We start from the raw sequence: 27,744 nt of genomic DNA on the forward strand, positions 1-27,744 counted from the left end.
CCCTAAAGAATGGCCCTAGACTACAGTACTTACACTACATAATATAGACATATGGCAATGGTAGGGATTAGATTGTGAGCTCCTTTGAGGGACAGTTAGTGACAAGATATATATATATATATATATATATATATATATACTGTACAGCGCTGCGTAATATGTCGGCGCTATATAAATACTAAATAATAATAATAATAATAATAATAATGTATGTAGGTGTAATTTTACTATCTGCCCACTAGATGTCCCCCCCACTTTATTCCTAGTGTATACTGTGTACTGCATCTCACTGATGCCACTGATCATCGATCACAGGCACATAGATCTGTGAATGGGAACTGTGTTCACATTCACTGATCTGTGTACTAACGGGCGGCATAAGAACTCGTGCGGGAGCACGCACAACAGCAGCATGGCGAGGTAGGTATATCTATGCCCCTGGAATGGGAACAGTCCACCCGCGGTCCATAGATATACTGTCAGAAATACAATAAGTGGTTAAATGTTTTTTAAACATTTTACTCTAATTTGCCTCCTTTGTATCATCGATCTTCAATCTCTACAGATGAAGCTTTATTTTTGCAAATACCTTTTATTTTAAGAAGGCAAAATGACACTGAAGGGTGCTTTTTAGTAGAAGGGCTTCTTGGTCTCTTTTAAGGTGGCCACATATGATACAATAATTAAAGGGGAACTGAAGAGAGAGGTATATGGAGGCTGCCATGTGCAATACCAGTTGCCTGGCAGCCCTGCTGATCCTCTGCTTCTAATACTATTAGCCTTAGCCCCTGAACAAGCATGCAGCAGATCAGGTGTTTCAGACTTTAAAGTCAGATCTGACAAGACTAGCTGCATGCTGGTTTCTGGTGTTATTCAGATACTACTGCAGAGAAATAGACCAGCAGGGCTGCCAGGCAACTGGTATTGATTAAAAGGAAATAAATATGGCAGTCTCCGTATAATTCTTACTTCAGTTCCCCTTTAAGGCAATTTTATAAAAACCGTACACCATCCAAATTTTCATAAAAATTGATCAGAAAAATCCACAACTCCCAATCAACTTATATCGGAAAAAAAAACGTAAAAACCGATCGGATTTCTCGCTTGAATAAAAAAAAAACCTTTTGATTTTTTGGGGCAGCTGATTGTTTTTATAAAAAACAATCAGCTGCCCCAAAAAATCAAAAGGTTTTTTTTTTATTCAAGCGAGAAATCCGATCGGTTTTTACGTTTTTTTTTCCGATATAAGTTGATTGGGAGTTGTGGATTTTTCTGATCAATTTTTATGAAAATTTGGATGGTGTACGGTAGATTGTCAATGTATTACTGTATTATCCCAAGCAATTTTTTCAAAGTTTTCCATCAATTTTTTTTCCTAATTGGGGTAAAATTGAACACATGTATGGGCTACATTGGTCAGATTTTTTTTAAATGTTACAATCAAAAAAAAAAAAAGATTGTACCGGTAATTCTTAATTTGAACAGAAATTTAAAAAATGGTATGGAGTGTTTGGCCACCTTTAGCCCCTTGTACTTTCCTGGTAGTTCTGGGGCACCCTGAGCTGGCCAGGTATTCTGTATAAAGTAAACTTGAAGCGAAAAAAAAAGAAAAGATTATGATATAATGAATCATGTGTAGTACGGATAATGAATAGAACATTAGTAGTAAAGAAAAGAGTCTCCTATTTTTATATATTGCTTTTTTTGTAACATTGCATCATTTTGTCACAGTTGCAGTTTTATAACCACACTATTTTTTAAAGGATACACGAGGTGACATGTGACATGATGAGATAGACATGTGTATGTACAGTGCCTAGCACACAAATAACTAGGCTGTGTTCCTTTTTTTCTTTCTCTGCCTGAAAGAGTTAAATATCAGGTATGTAAGTGGCTGACTCAGTCCTGACTCAGACAGGAAGTGACTACAGTATGACCCTCACTGATAAGAAATTCCAACTATAAAACACTTTCCTAGCAGAAAATGGCTTCTGAGACCAAGAAAGAGGTAAAAAAGGGGAATTTCTTATCAGTGAGGGTCACACTGTAGTCACTTCCTGTCCGAGTCAGGACTGAGTCAGCCACTTACATACCTGATATTTAACTCTTTCATGCAGAGAAAGAAAAAAAGTTACACAGCACAGTTATTTGTGTGCTAGGCACTGTACATACCCATGTCTATCTCATCATGTCACATGTCTGTTCGGGTATCCTTTAAGCTATAAAACAGCAGAAATAATGACCCTTTGAACTTTCCTGCAGTACAACCTTTTCCAAGCTCTCACTGTTTCTTGTCTGTTTTAAATGCTTCAGAAAACAGGACTGTATTCAGCCCAGTGGGTCGAATAGTTCAGAGATGCTCTTTTGCACAGATAACTGAAGTTTTTTTTTTTTTTTTACTCTTCCCGTACTGGAAATCAATATGATAATCTTTTCTCTGCTACTAATGTTCTGTTTCTTAGCTGTACTACACATGCAATTCATTATTATTCTCATAAGTTTGTTTTCGCTTCAGGTTTGCTTTGACTATCTCCCCTCCCCCGGGACGAGTAACAACGCCCCTGCAAAATGCCATATCTCTGTGCAGGGACGTAGCTTTTAGCTACTACGTCAATTTCCGCTTGTCCCCACCCCCCGGGAGATCAGATCAATGAATGGAACATAGTTCCATTCATTGATCTAAGTCCCCATATGAATGACCACAGCCGCCATTTATACAAGCTGATACTTACACATCCACACATTACTTCCTCTATGTGTAGTAATACTACGCATACTGAAGTTATGCGTGAGGACATCTTGTGGCCAAATAGTAAAATTACATTCAAAATCATTTTTTTTAAATTTAAAGACCTAATTTTACTTTTGAAATTGACCCCTTACTTCCCACACTCCCCAATAGTTGCCCAATTTTTTTGTGTAAAAAAAAATAGAAATAAATTACAATAAAAATGTAACGATTGGGGAATTATTTCCGTGGTCAGCGCACAAGATGTGCGCTAACACTGCGGAAATCCTCCACAAGCGTATAAAACAGAACCCAGCTATGGTGCTATGCACCTGTAGAGGGAAATTCCAACCGGCAGATGGAGCTGTGGAGTGCAGAGGAATAAACCCTCTGCACTGCCACAGATGCCAGAGGGGAATTGTACAAGGTGAAGCAATATAGGGCAAAATAGCCCTTGGAGAGAGAGAGAGAGCACAGAGACAGAATGTATATGTGTCCACCAATCTAGTCGCCACCCGGCGACAGTGAACACACAACGACTAAAACCAAGTGGGAACGCAATCGCAAGAATGGCGATTGCTAATAGCGACACCAAACTGAGTAATACAGAGCAAAGGAACAGAATAAAGACAGAACTGATAACAAACAGTAATCCAACACACAGGAGCAGACAGGACTAACTACACGCGGTCACCACATGTTAAGCGCAATAGCGACAAAGCGCGTGTGCGGCACGGTCGCCACATGAGAAGCGCAATAGCGACAAAGCGTACCAACCCTGACTAACCAAAGAAGCACGAAAACAAAAGAGAACGCGAACACTTGCTAAACGGTTACCTCACCGAGGCGACAGCAAGCGTTCGTTCCAGACAGACAGATGGAGCAGCCAGTAGCAACCGCTGCTCTGGCTACACTCCTAAGGCAGAATACAGAAGGAACCACCGCCTCTACCGCTAGGGCGAATGCGATCCAAACAGACAGACAGATGGAGCAACCAGTAGCAACCGCTGCTCTGGCTACACTCCCAGACAAAGTACAGAAGGAACCACTGCCTCTACCGCTAGGGCGAATGCGATCCCAACAGACAGAACGATTTCCTGTTGACCGCCGCTGGCGACAAGACAATCGCAACAGATAGACAGTACAAAGCAATACAGGTAACAAACAACTTGACTATGCTAACAGGAATGCTAGGGCACTCCCAAGGAACTACTCTAAGATAACAATATTAGCAAACAGTAAGCAAAGGACTGAGACTCCAGGTAAGTTAGCAGGAACAAACCATCATGACCAGCAAGGAATTCTGGGAGGTAAGTAACTTGCCTATATATCTTATCTAAAGTTTAGATATTTTACACAGCAAATCTAGCTGCAAACAACTTTAGTAGAAAATGATTATTTCTTCCTGTGATACAATGACAGCAGCCATGTTGTTTGTTAACATTACACAGAGGCAGATAACACAGAGGCAGGCTTATCTGTATCTTGAGCACTCAGCCTGTGAAGAAAACCTAATCCCCCTCCTCCCCTCTGCCTCTGAAATCAATGGCTAGTAACACCTCTTCCTCCTCCTGCCCAGACTGAGCTCCCATGAGCCCTTGCTACTGCCAAGGCTCTCTGAAAACCTGTGGGTGTGGTTTATTTAGTTTATAGGGAATTAGAGTATTAAAACAAAAACAAAAAAGTATTTGGCTTGAGGAATGCCCTATAAACAATAGGAAAGGAACACAATTATGCAATGAGTAAAAGTTCACCTCAGATCCACTTTAAGGGGAAAACCCCTTGGAGGTGAAGTGGTAAAGCAAGGAGGAATCTGGCTTGATATAATTATGATGTTTTCATTGTTTTCCAGACATCGGATAAACCTGAGCTCGGACCTCCTCCTCCCTCCCGACTTCTACTGGGACCGCGAGAACCTGGAGCACCTGTATAATAAGACGCTGCAGTTCCTCAGCATAAACCGCAGGGTGAAGGTGCGACTACACTCTATATAAGCTTCACTCATCGGACATTTATCATGTATTGCAGTGTGTGAAATAATTCCAGCAGCTGTTCAGGAGGGGTTTCTGTTAAATGAATATTGTGTGTGACATTTAACCTTCCTGGCGGTAACCCCGAACGTAGTTCGGGGTAAGCCGCGCAGGAGGTTTTCTCAGGCCCTGCTGGGCCGATTTGAATATTTTTTTTTTTGCTGAACGCAGCTAGCACTTTGCTAGCTGCGTCAGCACTTCGATCGCCGCCGCCCCGCGCTCAATCGCCGCTATCCACGTCGCAAGACAGCCCCCCCCCCCCCTAGACCCCTGCGCTGCCTGGCCTATCAGCGCCAGGCAGCTGCAAGGGGTGGATCGGGACTCCCTTAGACGTCGGTGACGTCATCCCGTCGCCATGGCGACGGGGGAAGCCCTCCAGGAAATCTCGTTCTTTGAACGGGATTTCCTGATCGCCTATCGCCGGAGGCGATCGGCGGGGCTGGGGGGATGCCGCTGAGCAGCTGCTATCATGTCGCGAGCCCTCGGCTCGCTACATGATGTAAAAAAAGAAAAAAATCAAAAAAACGGCTGCGCTGCCCCCTGGCGGTTTTTAATATACCGCCAGGAGGGTTAAGAAAAATCTGCAACCCACAAAGTTTTCTGCATTTGCACCAGGGGCATAGCAATAGCCATAGCAGCCGTAGCATCTGCTATGGGGCCCAGGTTGTACTTGATGTGGCCACTATTAACTCTCCATACACAGTGTACATTGCAAGGGAATGTAAATGGCCCAATCAATTCATATCCATAGGGTAGGGGCACACCTGAGCCCCATAAAAGTTTTGCTAAGATTTGCACATACATTTTCAGCATTACTACCTTTTTATTACCTGGCTGGATGGATTTGCAAGGCTATCTTTCTCCACTTTGCGTATAGGGGGGAGGCTACCTAATACTGGGGCACATCTGGCTATCTATACTGGGGAGGGGACTGCCTAATTAATGCTGGAGGAACATCTGGCTAGCTATACTGGGGAGGGAGCTGCCTAATACTGGGGGCACATCTGGCTAAACTTAGTGGGGTGCTACTTAATACTGGGGGCACATCTGGTTATTATACTAAGAGCAAAAGTGTTTTTGGGGGGATGGAATACCTTACTTGAGAGATGTGTGCATAATCTTGAGTGCTAAGCCATGTCACCCTGAAAATCCATAGTAAAGTTTGAAGGCAGGTTTGCACTCCTTGTTTAAAGGGAACCAGAGAGGAATGCATTGTTAAAATAGAAAAAGATTTTATACATACCTGGGGCTTCTTCCAGCCCCATAAGCCTGGATCGCTCCCACGCCGCCATCCTCCGCTTCCTGGATCCGCCGGTACCGGGCCCGTCACTTCCAGCGGACGTGGCCAATTGTCCGCATCACAGGGGCTCCCTCCATACCCGTACGCATGCGGCTGCGCAGTAGGCAGCCACACGCGTAACTGTATGGAGGGAGCCCCCTGTGATGCGGAGAATTGGCTGCGTCCGCCGGCCGACTGGCGGTAATGACGGGACCCAGTATCGGCGGATCCAGGCAGCAGAGGACGGCGGCGTGGGAGTGATCCATGCGTATGGGGCTGGAGGAAGCCCCAGGTATGTATAAAAGCTTTTCTTGATCCTCTCTGGTTCTCTTTAAATACAGTTACAATTTATTGCATTTGTCAACACAAGCTTGACAATTTTGTGGGGGCCCCAAATTACTGGCCATTATACCAGGACTGTCTAATACCAGGGGCACATCGTGCTATCAATACTTGGGGGGGGGGGGGGTATGCCCAATACTGAGGTTACATCTGGCAATCTATACTGGGGGGCGGTCTAATACTGGGGGCACATCTGGCTACCTGTACTATGGAGCTGCCTCATACTAGGGGCACACTGGACTACCTATAGTGGCGGTACTTTGGAATCTCCATCCATAGTGCAGGAGAACCTGGTACCGGCCCTGCCTCTATGGCTAGTGCAGAGGGAGGAGCTGGGATTTGCTGTAGGTGACAACAACAGCCACAAATAGCTGTTCTTTTATCCAGTAGTGAGCTAAAAGTTACACCCAGTGATCTACAATATGTTCCATTGTACAGTAAGAAAAAAACTGGTCTATGCAGCTCCAAAAGAGAAGCAAGCTTTTCCTCTACTTAATGTCCATCACCCCAGGGGCAGTAAGTAGACCCCAGAGGACTGCTGCTGCCACCAATTCTTAGTACTCACGGCAAGACTTAATCGCTGGAAACGGCTGATGAATGACGTTTCCACGATCTGTATACAAAAGACGTTTAGTGAGGGGATGCAAAGACTGCGAGAAGAATGCCAACGATAGGATTGTGAAACAATGAAGTATACAGGGGGAGGGGCTGTAAATTTAAAGATCTGTACACACTGCTGACGATGAACGATTATCTGCCAAAGTGATCCCTCATGCCAGTCGTTTAAAATGCCCAATCTGTGGATTGTTCACTTATCGCAGGGGCAGGCATAGGCACAGGGGCACTATTCCCGGGGGGGGGGGGGCGTTTTGTATCCATCACTATTTACAAGCTTATAATAATAATAAAAAAAATAGAAATATTTCATCTTTACATGTTTTTTTTATTAAACATTTTATTTGGGTGTTTTTGGGAGGGTGGGATGTTTACTTTTTGGCCACAAGATGGCAACCTTTAGTTTGTTTACATGACGTCACTCTAAGCGTAACATGTACGCTTAGATGGACGTAGGGGGACGTAAGAGGCAGAAAAAGCGAGGCTTCCGAGAGAAGCAATCTTTTTCTGCCGGGGAAAGGAATTAATGATCGCGCGCCATGGCCCGATTCATTGATTCCTGGGCTAACAAACCACGTCCGGGAGCGCACATGCGCGATCGGCCGTGGGAGCGCACATGGCCTTCTGGACGTAGCCTCTACGTCCGGAAGGCTTAAATGGTTAAATATTTGTGTCATATACTCAAGGCGGTGATATGCCCAAATACTGCCCATAAGATACCATTCCCAGAGATTACTGTCACCATCACTCCCTCTACTACCTATTATTGATAATCCTTTGTTTTTGCCATCTTATGAAAATCCAGTCTCATTTGGGTGGTGGGTCTCTAAACAATGACTTCTAGTTTATCACTTGATCAAAGACTCTAAGTTCATGAATTGGGACTATCTTCGAGAGAAGTATCAAATCCCAGGAACTGAATATTTTCGATACCTTGAGTTAAGACCCTGGATATGTTCTTTGCTGGCAAAAACTCCAGATGTTCAACTGACCCTTTCCTGTTTTGAAACAGCCGGCCTGCGAGACCCTGGAGGTAGGGGCCTGATTAGCAAAATATACTCTTCTCTCACTGATCCTGGCACTACCTTTACACACTCTTATGTCAAAAAGTGGGAGTCAGATTTGCGAGGATGTAGACCTCTGGAAGACTGGTCATTAGCCTGGAGAAGTAGGGGATCAAGAGACCGGAATATCCTCAGTATAATTGGGGGGTCCCTTAGCCTGTAAATTGAGGGGAAACAGGAGCCTGATGGTGCAATATCGTTATTTCAGATGGACTAAAAATCTGTGCAAGATTATAGTCACAAGATTGGGTTGCTGTCCTGCAACCACCGTATGCGCATGCGGGAAAAAACTGTCCCCGCTCGGTATCCCGGAACCCTCTGGAACCAGGCAGTCGCTCTCCTTGAGTGTTCCTCTCTATCTGCATATAACTGCAAATAACAGGGGATTCTCACCTCACTATGAGGTGTACTAAGACAACTGGATACGGTATCAGGGAGGCGCCCTTGGACTGATCTAACAGCTTAAATATATTTTGTATAAAAAGAGGTACCTTACCACTGTCACCAACACATAATGGGTACAAGAGGTTCTTTATTTTTAAAGAGCAGGTTTATTTGTAGACAACGCATTTCACGGGTCTCAGCGCCCTCGCCTTACACTGGATAAAACAAGGTGTTGTTATTGACCTGATGAAGCGGGCTGTGACCCGTGAAATGCGTTGTCTACAAATAAACCTGCTCTTTAGAAATAAAGAACCTGTCGTACCCATTATGTGTTCGTGACAGAGGTAAGGTACCTCTTTTTATACAAAATATATTTAAGCTGTTAGATTAGTCCAAGGGCGCCTCACTGATACCCTATCTAGTCTGGAGAAATGTTCACCATATATCTATAAAGCTAGGTCCCTGAAAGTCATGATGAGATGGTATTGGGTCCCTGCTAGGTTGGCCCATATGGGGGGTAAAGGTTTTGCTTTATGGGGATGCCAAGCCAAAGGAGACCTCTACACACATTTTGGTTGTGTTCCATGCTATCTCGTTTCTAGTCTAAGATATACCGGCTGCTACAGGCTGTCTTCCATATACAGTTACATAGAGACCCATGGTTTGCTCTACTCCATTTCCCCATTGACGCTCTTACAAAAACTCAGGAAGATCTCTCCTATTTTATCTTTGTTGCTGCCAAACTATAGCGAAGGCTTGGAGAAAGCAATTTGTACCTTTTTGAAGAGGTAAACAATAGGGTTTCAAATTTCAAAATTCAAGAACAGTTAGCTGGTATCCTCCTTGACAAACAACAGAAGGTGGACAAAATTTGGAAGCCCTGGAAAACCTATTTAAAGTGGAGATGAACTTTTATACAATGCATAATTGTGTTCCTTACATATAGGTTATAGGGTATTCCTCAAGCCAAATACTTTTTTTGTTTTTGTTTTAATACTCTCCCTATAAACTAAACAAGCCTCGCCCACACCTTCTCCAAAACGCCAAGGCACTCAGACCCATGTAGCAAGGGCTTATGGGAGCTCAGTCTGGGCGGGAGGAGGAGGAGATTACTAGCCAGAGATTTCAGAGGAAGAGGGGAGGAGGGAGGAGGAGAGGGGAGTGAGCTGAGGGCTGGAGATGCAGTTGCAGATTACCTGTGTAATGATGACAAACAGAACATGGCCGCTCTCATTGTATCACAGGAATGAATCATCTTAAACTGTTGAAGCTGTATGCAGCCAGATTTGCTGTGTAAACTATCTAAACTGTAGATAAGATATATAGACAAGTTACTTGTTATAGTTAGTTTTTCATCTCGGATCCGCTTTAACTATTACCGGGAATGGTTAACCTTCTTTTGCTATCTGTTACTGGACAGACACAGGTTCCCAGTTTACTAATCGGTTCCCATGGTTTGGTCCCTCTTTACCCGTCTCTCTCCCCCTTCTTTTCCCTACCTCCCTTCTCTAGTCTCTTTCTCACTCTGGCTCTACCCTAATTCCTTGCTTGATGTTCTTTCTCTTTCTATCTCTCTCCGTTTTATAGTCGTCTTCAATGAGGTTTTGAGGTGTGTGGTTAGGAAGATCGGGTTTAGTGTTCCCGTTGGGGGCCCTCTAGTCACTCCGGGCTCTAGCACCCTCCTAGTTTTTCAGGGACGGTTGACCTACCCCAGTAGAACCTATAAGGTAGTCCATCATGACTTTGGCTAAGTTCACAGGTGATGTTGCGTTTTTGGTGCGACGTTAAGTAGTAACGCAATGCAAAAGCATAATGTGTTAGTACACGTTATGCTGTATTGCATTACGTTTAGCTGTCATTTCAATGCGACATTAAAGTCGCATCAAATGCGCCGTTATCGTGGCATCCTGATGCGCCCAAAACGGAGCATGCGTTAGGTTTTTTTATTAAAAACAAAATCCACTGAGCATGTGCAAACACAGTAACGCAGCCCATGACGTGCCAAACACTTTGCAAGCACTACTTTCACAGAACGTGCTGCGTTACACTATAGCGCAACGCATGCACTGTGAATGTAGCATTGACTTTGCATTGCAGTGCGTTTGTACACGTTAGAAAGGGCTGTAATGCGGGACTTTAGCATCGCACTGTGAACCTACCCTTCATTATTCGCATTGAGATGTGGTTTCCACGAAAAGCTATTGTTAAAGGGGCACTATGGCGAAAAATTGTAAACATTTAAAATATGTGCAAACATAGACAAATAAGAAGTAAGTTTTTTCCAGAGTAAAATGAGCCATAAATTGCTTTTCTCCCATGTTTCTGTCACTTACAGTAGGTAGTAGAAATCTGACAGAAGTGACAGGTTTTGGACTAGTCCATCTCTTCATAGGGGATTCTCAGCAAGGCTTTTATTTCTTTATAAAGATATTCCCTAAAATGGATTTAAACAAGGATGCTGGCCAGCTTCCCTGCTCACTACACAGTTTCTTGACAGTTGGACAGAGCAACTGCCATTCACTAAGTGCTTTTGAAAATAAATATAATCCTGAGAATTCCCTATAAAGAAATGGACTAGTCCAAAGCCTGTCACTTCTGTCAGATTTCTACAACCTACTGTAAGTGACAGCAACATAGGAGAAAGGTAATTTATGGCTCATTTTACTCTGGAAAAAAATGAACTTCTTATTTGTATATGTTTGCACATATTTTAAATTTTACAGTTTTTCGCTGTAGTGCCCCTTTAACTTACAGTTGTGATGTCCTGGACAATTGAGAATATTATTCCCTATATTCTGTAACTTGTATGTTATTTCTGAAAACCTCAATAAAATTGTTTGAAATTAAAAGATGTTGGTCATCGGCAGTTTAGAATGATTATGGGCAGCACGGTGGCGTAGTGGTTAGCGCTCTCGCCTTGCAGGGCGCTGGGTCCCTGGTTCGAATCCCAGCCATACCCCCGTCCCCCTGTGGGTATGGGCCTTTAGATAAATGGGCACTGATGGGAATGGTGGTTTTTTGTGATTCGCTGCTGTTTCCAGTCCCGGCTCCTCCCCCCCCCACACCCACCTTATGAAGACATAGTAGATGTGAGCAGGTAAAGCCTATTATTACACCTCTCGGAGTTGTGCTGACTTCTATGCAGAATAATCAGTGGGTGTGTTTATTGCTTTAGGTGATTAATGAGAAGCTGCAGCATTGCACAGAGCTGACCGATCTGATGCGCAATCACCTGAACGAGAAACACGCGCTGAGGCTGGAGTGGATGATCGTCATACTCATTACAATCGAGGTGAGCATCTGAACTGCATCTGCAGCTTGTCAAATATATATCAATAGAGAAAATAAAGTCCTGATCAAACCACGTCCTTCCAAGCCTGGATCTAATTCAGCGCCGTGATGTCATCAGTGAGTGACCAATCAATTTACACATAACTTTAAAGTGGACCTGAACTCTTGCTCAGAACAGAAGGAAATCATGGAGAAATGCACCCTGTATGTATTTAGAGGGTTTAGCCTGTCGAATTCCCCCTTATCTGTGTCTAATCACAAGTATAATTTGTGTCAGCTCAGGAATCTCAGCAGAGCAGCTAATTTGTAAACACAGGATGTTAACCCTATGAAAGCAGGCAGTAGACACACTGCAGAATTATTGCAGGATTTGTATGAGCTGTAACTAAGAAATGTTTTTATTTAAAGGTTGTTATGCTGTTGCTTATCTTTTAGAGCAGAGAGGATGTTCTCAGTTCAGTTCCGCTTTAAAGGGTGCATGATTTGGATCCTCCAGAGGCTTACCCCATTCTCCTCCTTAGGCCCGTTCCAGCGCTGGGACCCAAGAAATATCATTTGTCAGCAGCTTGTGTATGCGCACTAGCATGGCCCTGCTCGTCTTTCTTCAGTAAAAGCTGAGCCTGATCGGGTCCACTGCGCATGTGCAAGCCATCCATGCCTGAGCAGCAGTATGGACCCAATCGGGCTCGGCTTTCTCCGCGGCCACAGTGCTGGGGGCGGGCTACAGAGCAGGAGGCCGGGCTATGAAGGAGGTAACTCCACCTTCAGAAAAGCGTCATAGTGTTATTTCGGAACAGGGGCGGGGCCACTGTCTTATATGGAATAGAGTGGGCAAGCGGCGATTAAATGAAGGAGAGAGGCGAGATGTAGCCAGCACTGCGATTCAAAATGTGTTTATTGGGATAAGTGGTAATAAAAAAGCACTTACAGTCAGCAAAAGGTCGGAAGCAATGCGGATGTGGTGGGCGCCAGGTCTAGGTCCCCCTGCGGACATCCGTTTCGCTCGTCTAGCGCTTGTTCACAGCAACGGGGAAGGTTGGGGGCGGGCCTTTTCGGCATGGATTACATACCCACGCTACGGCAGCACTTACGCCTGCGTCAACCGGCCACGCCCCCAGTTTCCATGGCAGCCAACGACACCCACTCGCCCCGTATAGAGGACGGAAAGCGTCCTTGTAGCTAGGCGATGCGGTGCATGAGAGCCAGCACGCACCGCCGAGCCAATCGGCGCCCAGCTCAAATGCATAAATATGGGCACTTTGAGGATATGTGCACACATAGATACTTACTATATTAGAAGTTAAAAAGCATGAGAGCACGGGCGATGATGGCACGGTCTAACGCGCCGCCACCCAGACACCCCAACAGCAATAAAAATTGCACACAGAAACTAATAAGAACAAAGCTGGGGAGGGGAGGGAGACGGAGCCAGAAGAAAATAGGACGCAGCCAAAGTCCAGGCAGGCACAAGGGCCAAAGAGAGGGAGGAGCAGAAGGTGGAACAAGAAACAGAACGCATTAAAAAAATGCATATAGGATCCAAGATTCCCAGAGGAAGAACGTGAGGCAAGATGCAACTGCGCATGCATGTGCAGCGGAAAATATACAGCTGCACAGGCACATGGCCCAATACCATGGAAGAGACCCTGACTGCCTGAGATTCTTTGCCCTAGAGAGCATATCTTTTACAAACCGAGGTGGGGACAGAGAGCGTACTGTGTTACAGCATGAGGCCCGCTGGATTATGCGAACTAATGCTCTTGGACCCCTCGGATTTAACCACTTCTGTACCACGTGGTTTTTTGCTGATCGGTGCTGCGTGGGCTCTTCAGCCCGCAGCACCGATCAGATAGCAGCCAGGCCGATCAGACTTCCCCCCCTTTTTCCCCCACTAGGGGGATGTCCTGCTGGGGGGGTCTGATCGCTGCCGGCTGCTTGCGCTTGCGGGGGGGGGCTCTTCAAAGCCCCCCTCCGCAGCGCTTCCTGGCCTCCTTCCCCTTCCCTCCCTCTCCCTCCCCCTGTGAGCGGCGCAGGACAGATTTCCGTCCTGCGCCTGATGGGATAGGCTTTAGCCTATCAGATGCTGGCGATCCCCGGCCAATCAGAGGCCGGGGATAGCCGATCTCCTATACGGCGCTGCTGCGCAGCAGCGACGTATATATGTAAACACCGGGGAAGATCTTCCCCGTGTGTTTACATTTACCCTGCGAGCCGCAATCGGAGGCTCGCAGGGTGCTCACGGAGACACCCTCCGTGAACTGACATGGAACGGCCGCTCCATGGAATCCACTTCAGGATTCAGGGGCGTACTTAAGCATACGCAGAATCCTGAAGTGGTTAATGATAAGAATGAGTTAGCTTGTTTCCTGGAGAAATAATTTATTTATTTATGCCTTTCTTGCCCTCCCTGTCCTACATCTTTTTTCTCTCCCTGTGTCCCCCAAAGCATGTTGCCATGCGGACACTCATGAGACACTATATTTGCACCTTCTGGAACATCTAAGCATGCTGGTTCCTGGGTTCCTCTGTCTCTTCTGAGCGATTTCGCTTCCCACACCGCGCATGCCTGTGCGGCTGTATATTTCCCGCTGCACATGCATTGCGCAGTTGCATCTTGCTGACAATTCCGCTTATTGATCTCACACTTAGGTAAAAGCTCTTAGGTGGCATTCCACAGCTTATTCCGAGTTGGTGCAGCTTAGGGGTAAGCCAGTAAACCTAGGAGCATGTGTTGGGGGTGTGAGAGGAAACCCCACTGCCCACTTATTACTTGTTAGTAGGTATGGTCAATGACAATCTATTGTATATGTAGCTTGGAAATCGGCCATTGAAGATTGTCAGGAAGTGCATTTCACTGGCCAAGTTCCAAGCTGCATGCAATCTGCATTAAATCTGCATGCAAGCCGGACTAATTTGCATCTCATCAGCCATCACTAATTGTGAGGTATATAAATTAGTGATTTGTAACTATTATATATATTTCTAATAAAAAGGCCCACCTGGTAGAAAAAAATGGGCACTAGGCCACAGTGGTGACCCCCCTCCCCCCACCAAATTTGCACACAGTCGTGAGCTGCACACACCCACAATGAACGCACATGCCCGTCGTCCCTCTCCTCTGTTCGAAGTCTGTGCTGTGCAAGCATGCCAGGCACAACGGATGCAGGGACACTGGGACAGAGGAGGACGCAGGGACACTGGGACAGAGGAGGACGCAGGGACACTGGGACAGAGGAGGACGCAGGGACACTGGGACAGAGGAGGACACAGGGACACTGGGACAGAGGAGGACGCAAGGACACTGGGACAGAGGAGGACGCAGGGACACTGACAGAAGAGGATGCAGGCACACTGGGACAGAGGAGGACGCAGGGACACTGGGACAGAGGAGGACGCAAGGACACTGGGACAGAAGTGGACGCAGGGACACTGGGACAGAGGAGGACGCAGGGACACTGGGACAGAGGAGGACGCAGGGACACTGGGACAGAGGAGGACGCAGGGACACTGGGACAGAGGAGGACGCAGGGACACTGGGACAGAGGAGGACGCAGGGACACTGGGACAGAGGAGGAGGCAGGCACACTGGGACAGAGGAGGAGGCAGGGACACTGTGACAGAGGAGGACGCAGGGACACTGTGACAGAGGAGGACGCAGGGACACTGGGACAGAGGAGGACGCAAGGACACTGGGACAGAGGAGGACGCAAGGACACTGGGACAGAGGAGGACGCAGGGACACTGACAGAAGAGGATGCAGGCACACTGGGACAGAGGAGGACGCAGGGACACTGGGACAGAGGAGGACGCAAGGACACTGGGACAGAAGTGGACGCAGGGACACTGGGACAGAGGAGGACGCAGGGACACTGGGACAGAGGAGGACGCAGGGACACTGGGACAGAGGAGGACGCAGGGACACTGGGACAGAGGAGGAGGCAGGCACACTGGGACAGAGGAGGAGGCAGGGACACTGGGACAGAGGAGGACGCAGGGACACTGTGACAGAGGAGGACGCAGGGACACTGTGACAGAGGAGGACGCAGGGACACTGTGACAGAAGAGGACGCAGGCACACTGGGAAAGAGAAGGACACAGGGACACTGGGGCAGAGAAGGACACAGGGACACTGGGGCAGAGGAGGACGCAGGGACACTGGGGCAGAGGAGGACGCAGGGACACTGGGGCAGAGGAGGACGCAGGGACACTGACAAAGAGGAGGACGCAGGGACACTGGGACAGAGGAGGACGCCTGTTCACTGGGACAGAGGAGGAGGCAGGGACACTGGGACAGAGGAGGAGGCAGGGACACTGGGACAGAGGAGGACGCCTGTTCACTGGGACAGAGGAGGAGGCAGGGACACTGGGACAGAGGAGGACGCATGGACACTGGGACAGAAGAGGACGCAGGAACACTGGGACAGAGGAGGACGCAGGAACACTGGGACAGAGGAGGAGGCAGGGACACTGGGACAGAGGAGGAAGCAGGGACACTGGGACAGAGGAGGAGGCAGGGACACTGGGACAGAGGAGGAGGCAGGGACACTGGGACAGAGGAGGAGGCAGGGACACTGGGACAGAGGAGGACGCATGGACACTGTGACAGAAGAGGACGCAGGAACACTGGGACAGAGGAGGACGCAGGAACACTGGGACAGAGGAGGACGCAGGGACACTGGGACAGAGGAGGACGCAAGGACACTGGGACAGAGGAGGACGCATGGACACTGGGACAGAGGAGGAGGCTGGGACAGAGGAGGAGGCAGGGACACTGGGACAGAGGAGGAGGCAGGGACACTGGGACAGAGGAGGAGGCAGGGACACTGGGACAGAGGAGGAGGCAGGGACACTGGGACAGAGGAGGAGGCAGGGACACTGGGACAGAGGAGGAGGCAGGGACACTGGGACAGAGGAGGAGGCAGGGACACTGGGACAGAGGAGGAGGCAGGGACACTGGGACAGAGGAGGACGCAGGGACACTGAGACAGAGGAGGACGCAGGGACACTGGGACAGAGGAGGACGCAGGGACACTGGGACAGAGGAGGACGCAGGCACACTGGGACAGAGGAGGACGCAGGGACACTGGGACAGAGGAGGACGCAGGGCCACTGGGACAGAGGAGGACGCAGGGACACTGACAAAGAGGAGGACGCAGGGACACTGGGACAGAGGAGGAGGCAGGGACACTGGGACAGAGGAGGAGGCAGGGACACTGGGACAGAGGAGGAGGCAGGGACACTGGGACAGAGGAGGACGCCTGTTCACTGGGACAGAGGAGGAGGCAGGGACACTGGGACAGAGGAGGACGCATGGACACTGTGACAGAAGAGGACGCAGGAACACTGGGACAGAGGAGGACGCAGGAACACTGGGACAGAGGAGGACGCAGGGACACTGGGACAGAGGAGGACGCAAGGACACTGGGACAGAGGAGGAGGCAGGGACACTGGGACAGAGGAGGAGGCAGGGACGCTGGGACAGAGGAGGAGGCAGGGACGCTGGGACAGAGGAGGAGGCAGGGACGCTGGGACAGAGGAGGAGGCAGGGACGCTGGGACAGAGGAGGAGGCAGTGACACTGGGACAGAGGAGGAGGCAGGGCACTGGGACAGAGGAGGAGGCTGGGACAGAGGAGGAGGCAGGGACACTGGGACAGAGGAGGAGGCAGGGACACTGGGACAGAGGAGGACGCAGGGACACTGGGACAGAGGAGGACGCAGGGACACTGGGACAGAGGAGGACGCATGGACACTGACAGAAGAGGACGCAGGGACACTGTGACAGAGGAGGAAGCAGGGACACTGGGACAGAGGAGGACGCAGGGACACTGGGACAGAGGAGGACGCAGGGACACTGGGACAGAGGAGGAGGCAGGGACACTGGGACAGAGGAGGAGGCAGAGACACTGGGACAGAGGAGGACACAGGGGCGCTGGGACAGAGGAGGAGGCATGGACACTGGGACAGAGGAGAAGGCATGGACACTGGGACAGAGAAGTACGCATGGACACTGGGACAGAGGAGGACGCAGGGACACTGGAACAGAGGAGGACGCAGGGACACTGGAACAGAGGAGGATGCAGGGCACTGGGACAGAGGAGGAGGCAGGATACTGGGACAGAGGAGGACGCAGGGACAGGGCTTTTATTATATAGGATAAGGAGCTGCAAATTATGTTTGTGCTTTATAACTAATAATAATAAAAAACATTTTATTCTTTCAGAAAACTTGAAAGCACAATCTTTAACTTTTCTTCTAATGTCTGACAGGTCCTCTTTGAGCTTGGGAGAGTCATATTTTAAGATCTGAAGCCCTGAAGGTCAGAGTGACCCCACCAAGTCCCGGGACGGATTCTGGAGACTGTGGACATCAGCATGAAGCTTTTCCAACAGACTGCTTTCAGTTTAGCTTCAGTATGACATCAGTTCATGTCACACGACACCAGGGATGGGACACTGGGGTGAGCTAGAGCGAATGATAGCCTGTAGAGTGATCAGCAGTTATGGTAAGGCCAGAGAGGTGAATGTTTACCGGCTCAGACGGCGGTGATCAACAACGCCACTTCCAACGTCAATATCAAAATCCATGTCAATACTTCAGTATAATATACTCATTTTTCTTCTAACATATGACTCTGGGGTTTAACAGCAGTTGCAGCACTACTGTTAAGGCTAATACACTCAGTGGAATTTTTAATGACAGACTGATCTTTCGAAAATTTCCAGCATGGCCAATCTGTTTTCGATCGAAAAAGATAATTTTGAAATCGGTACTGCAAAAAATGGATCCCTTTCTCAAATGGAAGCAGATTGGACGTGCTGGAAATTATCGAACAATCAGTCTATCTGATGCGGAAAAATTCCATCCTGTGTATCCAGCATGTTTGCTGGATGGACTTGCATGGTTTGTCATTAACCCTTTGCTTTACCAGAGCCAGATCATCTACACGACGGTTGTATGGTTTTGCGATCCCTAGTGTGAATGGGCCATTAAAGGGATTTTATCAGGTCTGATAAGAAACAAGCTGTGCAGTGAATGATGAAACAGAGAGCAGGGTAGGTGTTTTCTCTAATGTTCTTACTGATCTATATGGTAAAATACATTAGGGTGCTTCGTCTCTGGTTCACTTTAAGGACCAGATGATTCTGCATGGGGGGTGCGTTGGGGGGGGGGGGGGCAGGCAGCTGGAACCCCAGTGTTGCCTGGTAGGTATGTTGTCCCCTGTGTGGCCAGGTGTCCCCCATATAGCCTGCAGCCTCTACTCTCCTCCCAGGCTCCAGCGATGAGCAGCTGTGGACCCCTCCGCTCTGGCCGGCATCCCCGCTCATACTAATGTTAAGTTCCGGGTCGCGGCTTGATGACGTCATCAATCCGAGACCCGACACTTACGTTAGAGCGAGCGGGGATGCCGGCCAGAGCGGAGGGGGGCGCCGATCGCCAGGGGAACGGCAGAAGGGGGTGGATCCTCTTCTTCCCCCCCCTACTGCCGCATCACTAACAGTGATCACGATTCGCCTACGATCATAGTGATCACGTGATTAGGAGCCACTCACGATGGCCCCTGATCACTGAGGGGAGATGTCAGCTGTGATATGACAGCTTAATCTCCTCTCTCGGGAGCGCACGATCGCGTCAGGAGCGGAAACGGTGGGTGGTGTAAATCCTACGCCGCATCAGCCTAGGGCAGCCACAAGTGCGGCGTAGGATTTCCATGCGGCGGTCACGAAAGGGTTAAGCAAGGCTACCTCCTAGGGACGAAATTTTCTGTGCCTGGAAGTTTGTTACAACTGACTGGTATCTCCAGAAGATAGAAGCTGAATATGGAATGGGCAGGGTCAGTGGCAATCTTTTGGCCTTCTTTCTGCTCCTGGTGTTGTAGTGATCCTGCAGCCAGTGATCCTTTCTGCTGATTGGATGATGAGCTGCAGTCTCACCTTCTCCTGTGCTGAGAATGAACCCATCAAGACAGCTATTGAAGATGTGAGAGTGTGTCAGTGCTGGCAGAGTAAGACTACACCATTACTGGCAGGCAGTGATGAGCGAAAATGCTGACATTCAACTATCCAGCGAAAATTCTACCGAAAATCATTTTTTAATGAGTTTGTGAGTTTTCACATTTTTTGTGAAATTTTGCGCTAAAGTAAATGATTTTCTCATGGTAAAAAATAATGCTTTTTCGCAGGACAAAATGATTTTTCACGTTTTGTGTCTTGTTTTTTTGTTTTCTTAACTACTTACTGCGTCAGGTGCAATATAATCACATCCTGGGAAACTTCATTTGAAGTCCCAGGGCCACGATAATTAGTCAATGGGAGCTGCTTGCGCTACCGTTACCACCGGTTACCTTCGCTACCGTTAACGCAGTTCCCATTTATTAATCTAAGTCCCCGAGTCAATAAACGCTGGCATCTATTAGATGCCTGTGTCATTGTATCTTCCGGGTGTTATACTGCCACGCATTATTTCCAATTCACGTCCTTACGTATGCAAATCGGAAATAATGTCTGAGGACATCTTGTGGCTAAATAGTAAAACTACATCACAACATATTTTATTTAATAAAAATACCTACACTTACATCTGAAATTAACTGTTTCCCTCCCACACTCCCCCATAGTACCCAAACATATATATATATATATATATATATATATATATATATATATATATATATATATATATATATATATATACGTAAATAGTTGCCTTAGGGACTGAACTTTTTTTAATAGGTATGTCAAGGGGGTATACTACTGGTATTTTTTTAATTTGCGGGCTTATAAATAGTGATGGACGCAAAACTGAAAAAAATACACCTTTCTTTCCAAATAAAATATTGGTGCCATACATGGTACTAAGGAAAAATTTTAATTTATCCACAGAAGAACGTTTTAATGGCCGAAAACTGAGAAATAATTATTTTTTTCCCATTTTTTTCTTATTATTCCAATTAAAATGTGTGTAGAATAAAATAATTCTTAGCATAATATACCTTCCAAAGAAAGCCTAATTGGTGGCAATAAAACAAGATATAGATCACGTCGTTGTGATTAGTTGTGATTAAGTCATTGGCGACTGAAAGGGAGGAGCGCTGACAGGTGAAAATTGCTCTGGTCCTAAAGGGGAAAAAAACCCTCAGTGGTCAAGTGGTTAATGGGAATCTGAAGTGAAAATAAACTTGTGATGTAATGATTTGCATGTGTAGTACAGCTAAGAAATAAAACATTAGATGATTAGCACAGATATGAGTCTCATATTGTTTCCAGTACAGAAAGAGTTAGGAAACAACAGTTGTTATCTATGCAAAATAACTTCTTTGAGCTCTGCGGCTTTGTAAAGTCATGGACAGCACTGTCTTTTGAATCTTTTATCTCAACTGTCTGTCATTGTTTTTTCTTTGTTTATGGTTTTTCTGCAGAGAAAAATTGTATAGCCTGCTCTGCTCTGGGAATTCATTTCAAAATGCTGAGTGTATTGTGGAAACTGTAATTATTAGAGAATGATGCAATCTTATAAAAAAAAAAAAAAGGGTGTAAATATATGAAAATAAAAATATGACACTATTTTCTTTGCTACTAATGTTCTATTAATTATCCGTATTACACAACCAAATCATTATATCATGAGTTTCGCTTCAGTGTCACTTTAAAGGGGTTCTGTGGCCTTTAAAAAAAAAAAACTAAACGTGTCACTTACCTGGGGCTTCTACCGGCCCCCTGCAGCTATCAAGTCTGGCGCCGTCATTAAAGTCCCTTCCATTCCTTGCTGCGGGTCACCTGCCAATTATTCATCTAACTAGACAAATAGCACTCTGGCCGTCCGCATCCTCGCTCCCGCGCGCGTCATCGGGAGCTTACTGTGCAGGCGCCGTACAAGAAAACTTCATACTGGGCCTGCACAGTAAGCTCCTAAAGACGTGCAGGAGCGAGGACGTGTGCAGCCGCAGTGCTATTCATCTAGTTAGACAAATAATTGTCAGGTGACCCGCGGTGAGGAACGGAGGGGGATTCAGTGACAGCGCGGGACTTGATAGCTGCAGGTGGCCGGTAGGAGCCCCAGGTAAGGGACACTTTTTGTTTTAACATCTCATCCTCCAGGAAGGCTGTATACTAGAGAGGAAGTATGCTCCGCCCCCAAAGGAAACACATCACAATTAAATCAATTGGCCCCTATATAGCCCTCTTCCCATCCAGCCTCCTCAGTTTAGTTGTGTTTCCCACCTGAAGGAGACAACACGTCACGAAGCAGAGTTACCTGTGGGTTTCTATCTCCACCAATCTTTTTTTCTTTTTCGCCTCTCTCCCTTTGATTCAGCCGGCGGGACTGCGTGTGGAGCTATCCCTGTTCAAGGAGGAAGCGGTAGGCTCTGCGTCCCTGAATGGCGGCATGCTGTGTCTGTGGGCTCAAGCGTGCAGTGCTGGCGGATACCCTGCTCGGAAGCGACGTCCTGGTGGGCTATTGCGCAGGCGCGCTTCGGTACTTGTGATTGGAGCAGGGCGGGCGCAGCAGAGATGGCGTGGTTTCCGGTTCCGCTTATAGGTGGACTTCCGTTGACGTCTCACCGCCATTTGGTTCCCAGCTGCCGGAACGTTCAGTGCGGGTCGTCATGGAGCAGACAGAAGCCTCACCCGTGGCGCACATTGACCAGGCCTCTGATTCTACCGGACAGGTGAGCTGTGTGGACAGACTAAGGGCCACTGGTGAGCATTGCCGCTGTCTGTCCGAACCAAAGCGGTCAATGTTATTTTGTGTGGTAATGCTTACTATTAGTCGATCATTGTAGCATGTAGTGGTTGTCAATGAGGCTTATAGCATTGCATATTTTGTTGATTGCCTGTTTCAGGCTCCTCCACCTCCTCCTCCTGAAAAGACAGATAAACCTGCAAAAGCTGTTGACAAGTCCAGGCACTGCAGGGAGTGTAATGTTAAGTTAGCAGAATCTTGGACTAGATCTCATTGTCAGAAATGTCTAAAGCCTTCTGCCCCAAAAAATGCTGATCCCTCTGTTGTCATGATGAATTTTATGGAATCAATGCGTAAAGAATTTACGTCCACTTTCCAAACTTTTAGATCAGTTATGACTTCCCCGGTTCAGTGGGGTATACCTCAGGTTCCACCTATACCTATGGCCCAGGCTTCGCCTGTGGCGGGCCCTGTCTCGCAGCCCCCTCTGGCCCCACCGCCTCCACCAGTAAGGGCCCCGATTGGGAGCCCTCAGGACCCTCAGCCGGTCAATATCGTTCAAGATTGTGTGGTATCTTCGTCGGCTGATGATTCTCTGAAGGAGGGTGAGGATAGAGGGGTTTCTGGGTCGGAGATTGAGGATGCTCCTAAAAAACTGACCAAATACCTCTTTAATGCTGAAGAAACTGATGAATTGCTCAAAGCAGTTTATGACGCTGAACAATTAACTGAGCCTGTAATTTCATCTTCTGCTAGAGATGATATTTACTCAGGTTTAGAGGGTTCAGAGGGTAGAACTTTTCCAGTACACCCGGCTATTCGCAAGATGATTATGTCCCAGTGGGAAGATCCTGAAAAAAGACTTTATATTTCTAGATCATTTAAACGCAGATTTCCGTTTAAAGAGGATGATATTTCTCCATGGGAAAAATGCCCTAGGCTGGACGCTGCTTTAGCTCAATATTCTAAAAATTCAGATTGATCATTTTAGGATTCTGGTATATTAAAGGATCCAATGGATAAAAAAGCGGAGACTTTGCTCAAAAGAGCATGGGAAGCTATTGCCTTTGCATTTAAACCGGCCATTTCTTCCATCTGTATATCTCGTAATTTAAAGAAATGGTTGTCAGGCCTGAAGGGGCATCTGGAAGATGGAACCCCTCATGCCACAATTCTGGAATCCTTTCCAGTTATTGCTCGTTCAGTGGCATACTTGGCAGATGCGGCCACCGAATCACTTAAAGCAATTGCCAGGGTAGCTGCACTTATTAATGCAGCTAAACGGGCAATATGGTTGAACACCTGGGAAGGAGATGTAGGATCCAAACTAAAATTGTGTGCTATGAAATTTGATGGAGACTTGTTATTTGGTAAAGTGTTAGAGGAGATCTTAGAGAGATCCTCTGGTAAAGTTACCAGGGGAAGAAACCGTTCAACCCTAAAGACTGCAAGTCTCAGCAACCCAAGAGGAAATGGGTCTACAATTCAACTAAATCTAAGACCCCCTTCCTTTTCAACAAGCCAGCCGCCACAAATCCTAGGGAAAACAAGTGACATGGAGTGGGTCGGGGGGAGATTTTTGTCATTCGGCCACATCTGGAAAAATGTTACATCAAATCCCTTCATTCTAGACCTAATACAGACAGGGTACAAAATAGAGTTCTCCTCCCGTCCTCCGTCAAAATTTGTACTAACAGGTCTTCCAAAAGACAAAGAGAAATCGTCAGCATTACTGGAGTCAGTCAAGGTTCTGTTAGACCAAGAGGTAATCATCCAAGTTCCAAGGACCCAATATCGAAAGGGGTTTTATTCCAGAGTATTCATGATCAAAAAACCCTCAGGAAAATACAGAATGATTCTGAATCTCTAACAATTGAACCCCTTCATTATGCAGAAAAAGTTCCGCATGGAGACAATTTTCACAGTAAAATCCCTGATACCAAAGGACGCTTTTATGGCGACCTTGGACTTGCAGGATGCGTACTTGCATGTACCAATCCATCCAGCATATCAGAAGTTTCTAAGATTTGCTGTGCGGGTAGGAGATTCGATTCTTCACTACCAATATCAAGCCCTACCCTTTGGGATCTCATCCACCCCTCGGATTTTTACCAAAGTTATGGCGGAGATAACAGCTTTCCTACGCCTACAAGAGATTCAGATCATACCCTATCTAGATGATCTACTGATCCTTGCAAAATCTATACAGATCCTTTTGAATCACATAGATATTACCATCCATTACCTGACTCATTTAGGATGGCTGATCAATTGCGACAAATCCATGCTAGTACCCACACAGAGAGTGAGATTTTTGGGCTTCTGGGTGGATTCAGTGAAGGAAATGTTTTTTCTCCCGGAAGACAAACAAGTACACTTGATTCAAGCAGTGCAAACATTCAGGGAGAAGAAGGAGATTTCTCTAAGAGAAACTCTATCTCTATTAGGTCTCATGACTTCAACTATTTCAGGAATAGTCTGGGCCCAGGTACATACTCGCTGCCTTCAGGAATGGTTTCTGAACACCTGGGACAAGTCCAAGAATTCTCTGGACCAGTGCTATTTGCTTCCACCCTATGTAGTCTCTTCACTCCTATGGTGGGAGCAAACAGAAAACCTGAATCGGGGTCGACTTTGGAAACCGCCCTCCCCCAATAGAATCTATACAGATGCCAGTCTTTGGGGTTGGGGAGCCCATCTAGACCATCTACAAGTACAGGGTCAATGGACAGCGGAGATTCAGGCAAAATCCTCCAATTTCAGGGAGCTTCTGGCAGTAAAGCTGGCGCTAATAGAATTCCTGCCAATACTAAGGGAATCTCATGTGACCTTCCTCTCGGACAATATGGTGACAGTAGCTTACATCCAAAAGCAAGGAGGTACAAGAGCAAAAGAACTAAGGGATCTCTCTCTGGAGATAATGCAGATTGCAGAAGTCAACCTACAGACAATCTCAGCAGTACATATAAAGGGCTCTCTAAATTCTTTGGCGGATCAGCTAAGTCGGTTTCCCTGTACAGAAGCAGAATGGTCGCTAAACGGCGAGGTATTCCAGCAGCTAGTATCCCTTTGGGGTCAGCCAGCAGTGGATCTATTTGCTTCTCCTCAAAATGCAAAAGTAAAGACATTTTTTTCCCTTCACCCATCTTCCCAGCTATCGCAGCTGTATGCACTGGAAGTACCTTGGCCGAAAGGACTCCTCTATGCGTTCCCACCTTTCAATTTGATAGCCAGGGCACTTTGGAAAGTGGAATGGGAGTTGTCACAAGTGATATTTGTGACACCACATTGGCCGCGGAGGCCATGGTTTTCGAAAATATTACGACTATCAGTACAGGGTCCTTATCTTCTGCCTCCCAGGATGGATCTTCTATCCCAGGCGGAAGTTTTGCACCCGAACCCTCAGAAGTTTGCCCTAGCGGCTTGGCTCTTGAATGGGAATCTCTGAAGTTAAGAGGGTTTTCAAACAAGGTCATTACCACTATGGTCAACTGCCGTAAGTTGACCACAAGGAAAATTTACTGTAAGATTTGGAAAGTTTTTTCTTCCTGGAAAAAAAGGAAGGGTCTTAAAGAATCTACTTTACCTATTATTTTGGATTTCTTGCAAGATGGTGTGGATATAGGTCTGGCCACGAGTACATTACGAGTTAAGGTTGCGGCTCTTTTCCTTTTTCTTAATTTTAAGCTGTCTAAAGAACAAGCTGTTATTGATTTTCTTAAAGCAGTGTCCAGGTCTAGGCCGGTTCCCTCTAAGTCAGTCCCCCCCTGGGACTTGAGTTTAGTCTTGAATTACCTTACAAGCTCTCCCTTTGAACCCTTGGATAAATGTTCCTTAAAATGGCTTACATTAAAAACGGCCTTCTTGGTCGCCATCACGTCAGCGCGTAGAGTTGGGGATATTCAAGCAATGTCAATTAAGGATCCCTACATGACTATTTTCCCGGACAGAATAGTTTTCAGGACAGACCCTACCTATCTTCCAAAGGTTGCCACAGTCTTTCACAGGTCTCAAGATATTGTCATTCCCTCCTTTTGCGACCCTCCAGCCAACCAAAAGGAAGAAAAACTTAATACGCTAGATGTTAGAAGAATTATTCTGAAATATTTAGAGGTAACAAAAGATTTTAGAAGATCTAATCACTTATTCGTGGCTTTTGCTGGATCCAGAAAGGGTCTGCAAGTATCCAAGAACACGGTAGCCAGATGGCTAAGGGAAATTATTAGTTCAGCTTACAGTAGTGCAGGCAGGTCCGTCCCAGACAAAGTCAGTGCACATTCAACTAGATCCCTTTCCACTTCCTGGGCAGAAAGGTCTGGAGCTTCATTAGAACAAATTTGCAAAGCAGCGACCTGGTCTAGTCATCAGACTTTTGTAAAGCACTACAGAGTGGACCTGCTATCAAGCCAGGACCTATCCTTTGGCAGAAAGGTGTTACAGAACATCATCCCTCCCTAAGGTATTAATTTAAACTTCTCGTTGGTCTCTCTAGTATACAGCCTTCCTGGAGGATGAGATGTTAAACCTTTGTTAGTACTTACCGGTAGCGGTATTTCAACAAATCCTCCAGGAAGGCTACCTTAGTTCCCTCCCTATTTTGGGAGAAGATGTTATTAATTATGTCTTGTTTCTTCTGGTGCTTCTAGGGGTTACTCTATCAAAACTGAGGAGGCTGGATGGGAAGAGGGCTATATAGGGGCCATTTGATTTAATTGTGATGTTTCCTTTGGGGGCGGAGCATACTTCCTCTCTAGTATACAGCCTTCCTGGAGGATTCGTTGAAATACCGCTACCGGTAAGTACTAACAAAGGGTTTTTTTAAGTCCAGAGAACTCCTTTAAAGTGACCCAGAGATTAACAAAATCCCTTTTTTTTTACTTACCCGGGGCTTCCTCCAGCCCCAGAAGCACGGATGCACCCCTCGCCGTCCTCCTGCGGTCCCCCGTTAAGCCGCAATCTGCTTCGGTAAGCAGCTGTGTGACGTCAGCAGGGGGCCTTCTGCGCATGCGCGGACCTTGAAGGCCCCGGCTGACGTCACTCAGTCAGACTGAGCCCGACTGAGCCGTCTCCCAAGGTTTCGTTGCGGCTACATGGAGAATTCCGGGTGGACCGGGGGAGGCACGCGTGAGAATAGCAAGGGACGCATCCATGCTTATTGGGTTGGAGGAAGCCCGGGGAAAGTAAAAAAAGGGGATCTATTTATCTCTGGGTCACTTTAAAGACATTTCATCAAAACTGGATCAGCCTGTAGTGTCTTTTTTCCACTTTAATTTTGAGTGTGACTCCAAATCCCGACCTCCATGGGTTGATAAATTTGATTAGCATTGATC

The 27,744-nt window shown here is 46.9% G+C and overlaps 1 protein-coding gene across 2 annotated transcripts in view; it reads left to right on the plus strand.

The window, feature by feature from the left end:
• Positions 1-27,744, plus strand: part of RMND1 (required for meiotic nuclear division 1 homolog) — an 84,580-nt gene that overhangs the window by 35,246 nt on the left and 21,590 nt on the right. Inside the window, exons 10-12 of one of the 2 annotated variants that reach the window (XR_011030101.1) lie at positions 4,581-4,701; positions 11,618-11,734; positions 18,001-18,191. Coding sequence is in view for 1 of the 2 variants with exons in the window: in XM_068273095.1 (XP_068129196.1) it covers positions 4,581-4,701; positions 11,618-11,734; positions 18,001-18,033 (271 nt within the window). In the remaining variant the exon portion in view is untranslated. Of the gene's footprint in view, positions 1-4,580; positions 4,702-11,617; positions 11,735-18,000; positions 18,840-27,744 lie in introns of those variants that run through there. The other variant, XM_068273095.1, reaches the window with a different exon arrangement.

Source organism: Hyperolius riggenbachi, chromosome 3 (genome assembly GCF_040937935.1).
Source record: "Hyperolius riggenbachi isolate aHypRig1 chromosome 3, aHypRig1.pri, whole genome shotgun sequence".
NCBI classification, from domain to species: domain Eukaryota; kingdom Metazoa; phylum Chordata; class Amphibia; order Anura; family Hyperoliidae; genus Hyperolius; species Hyperolius riggenbachi.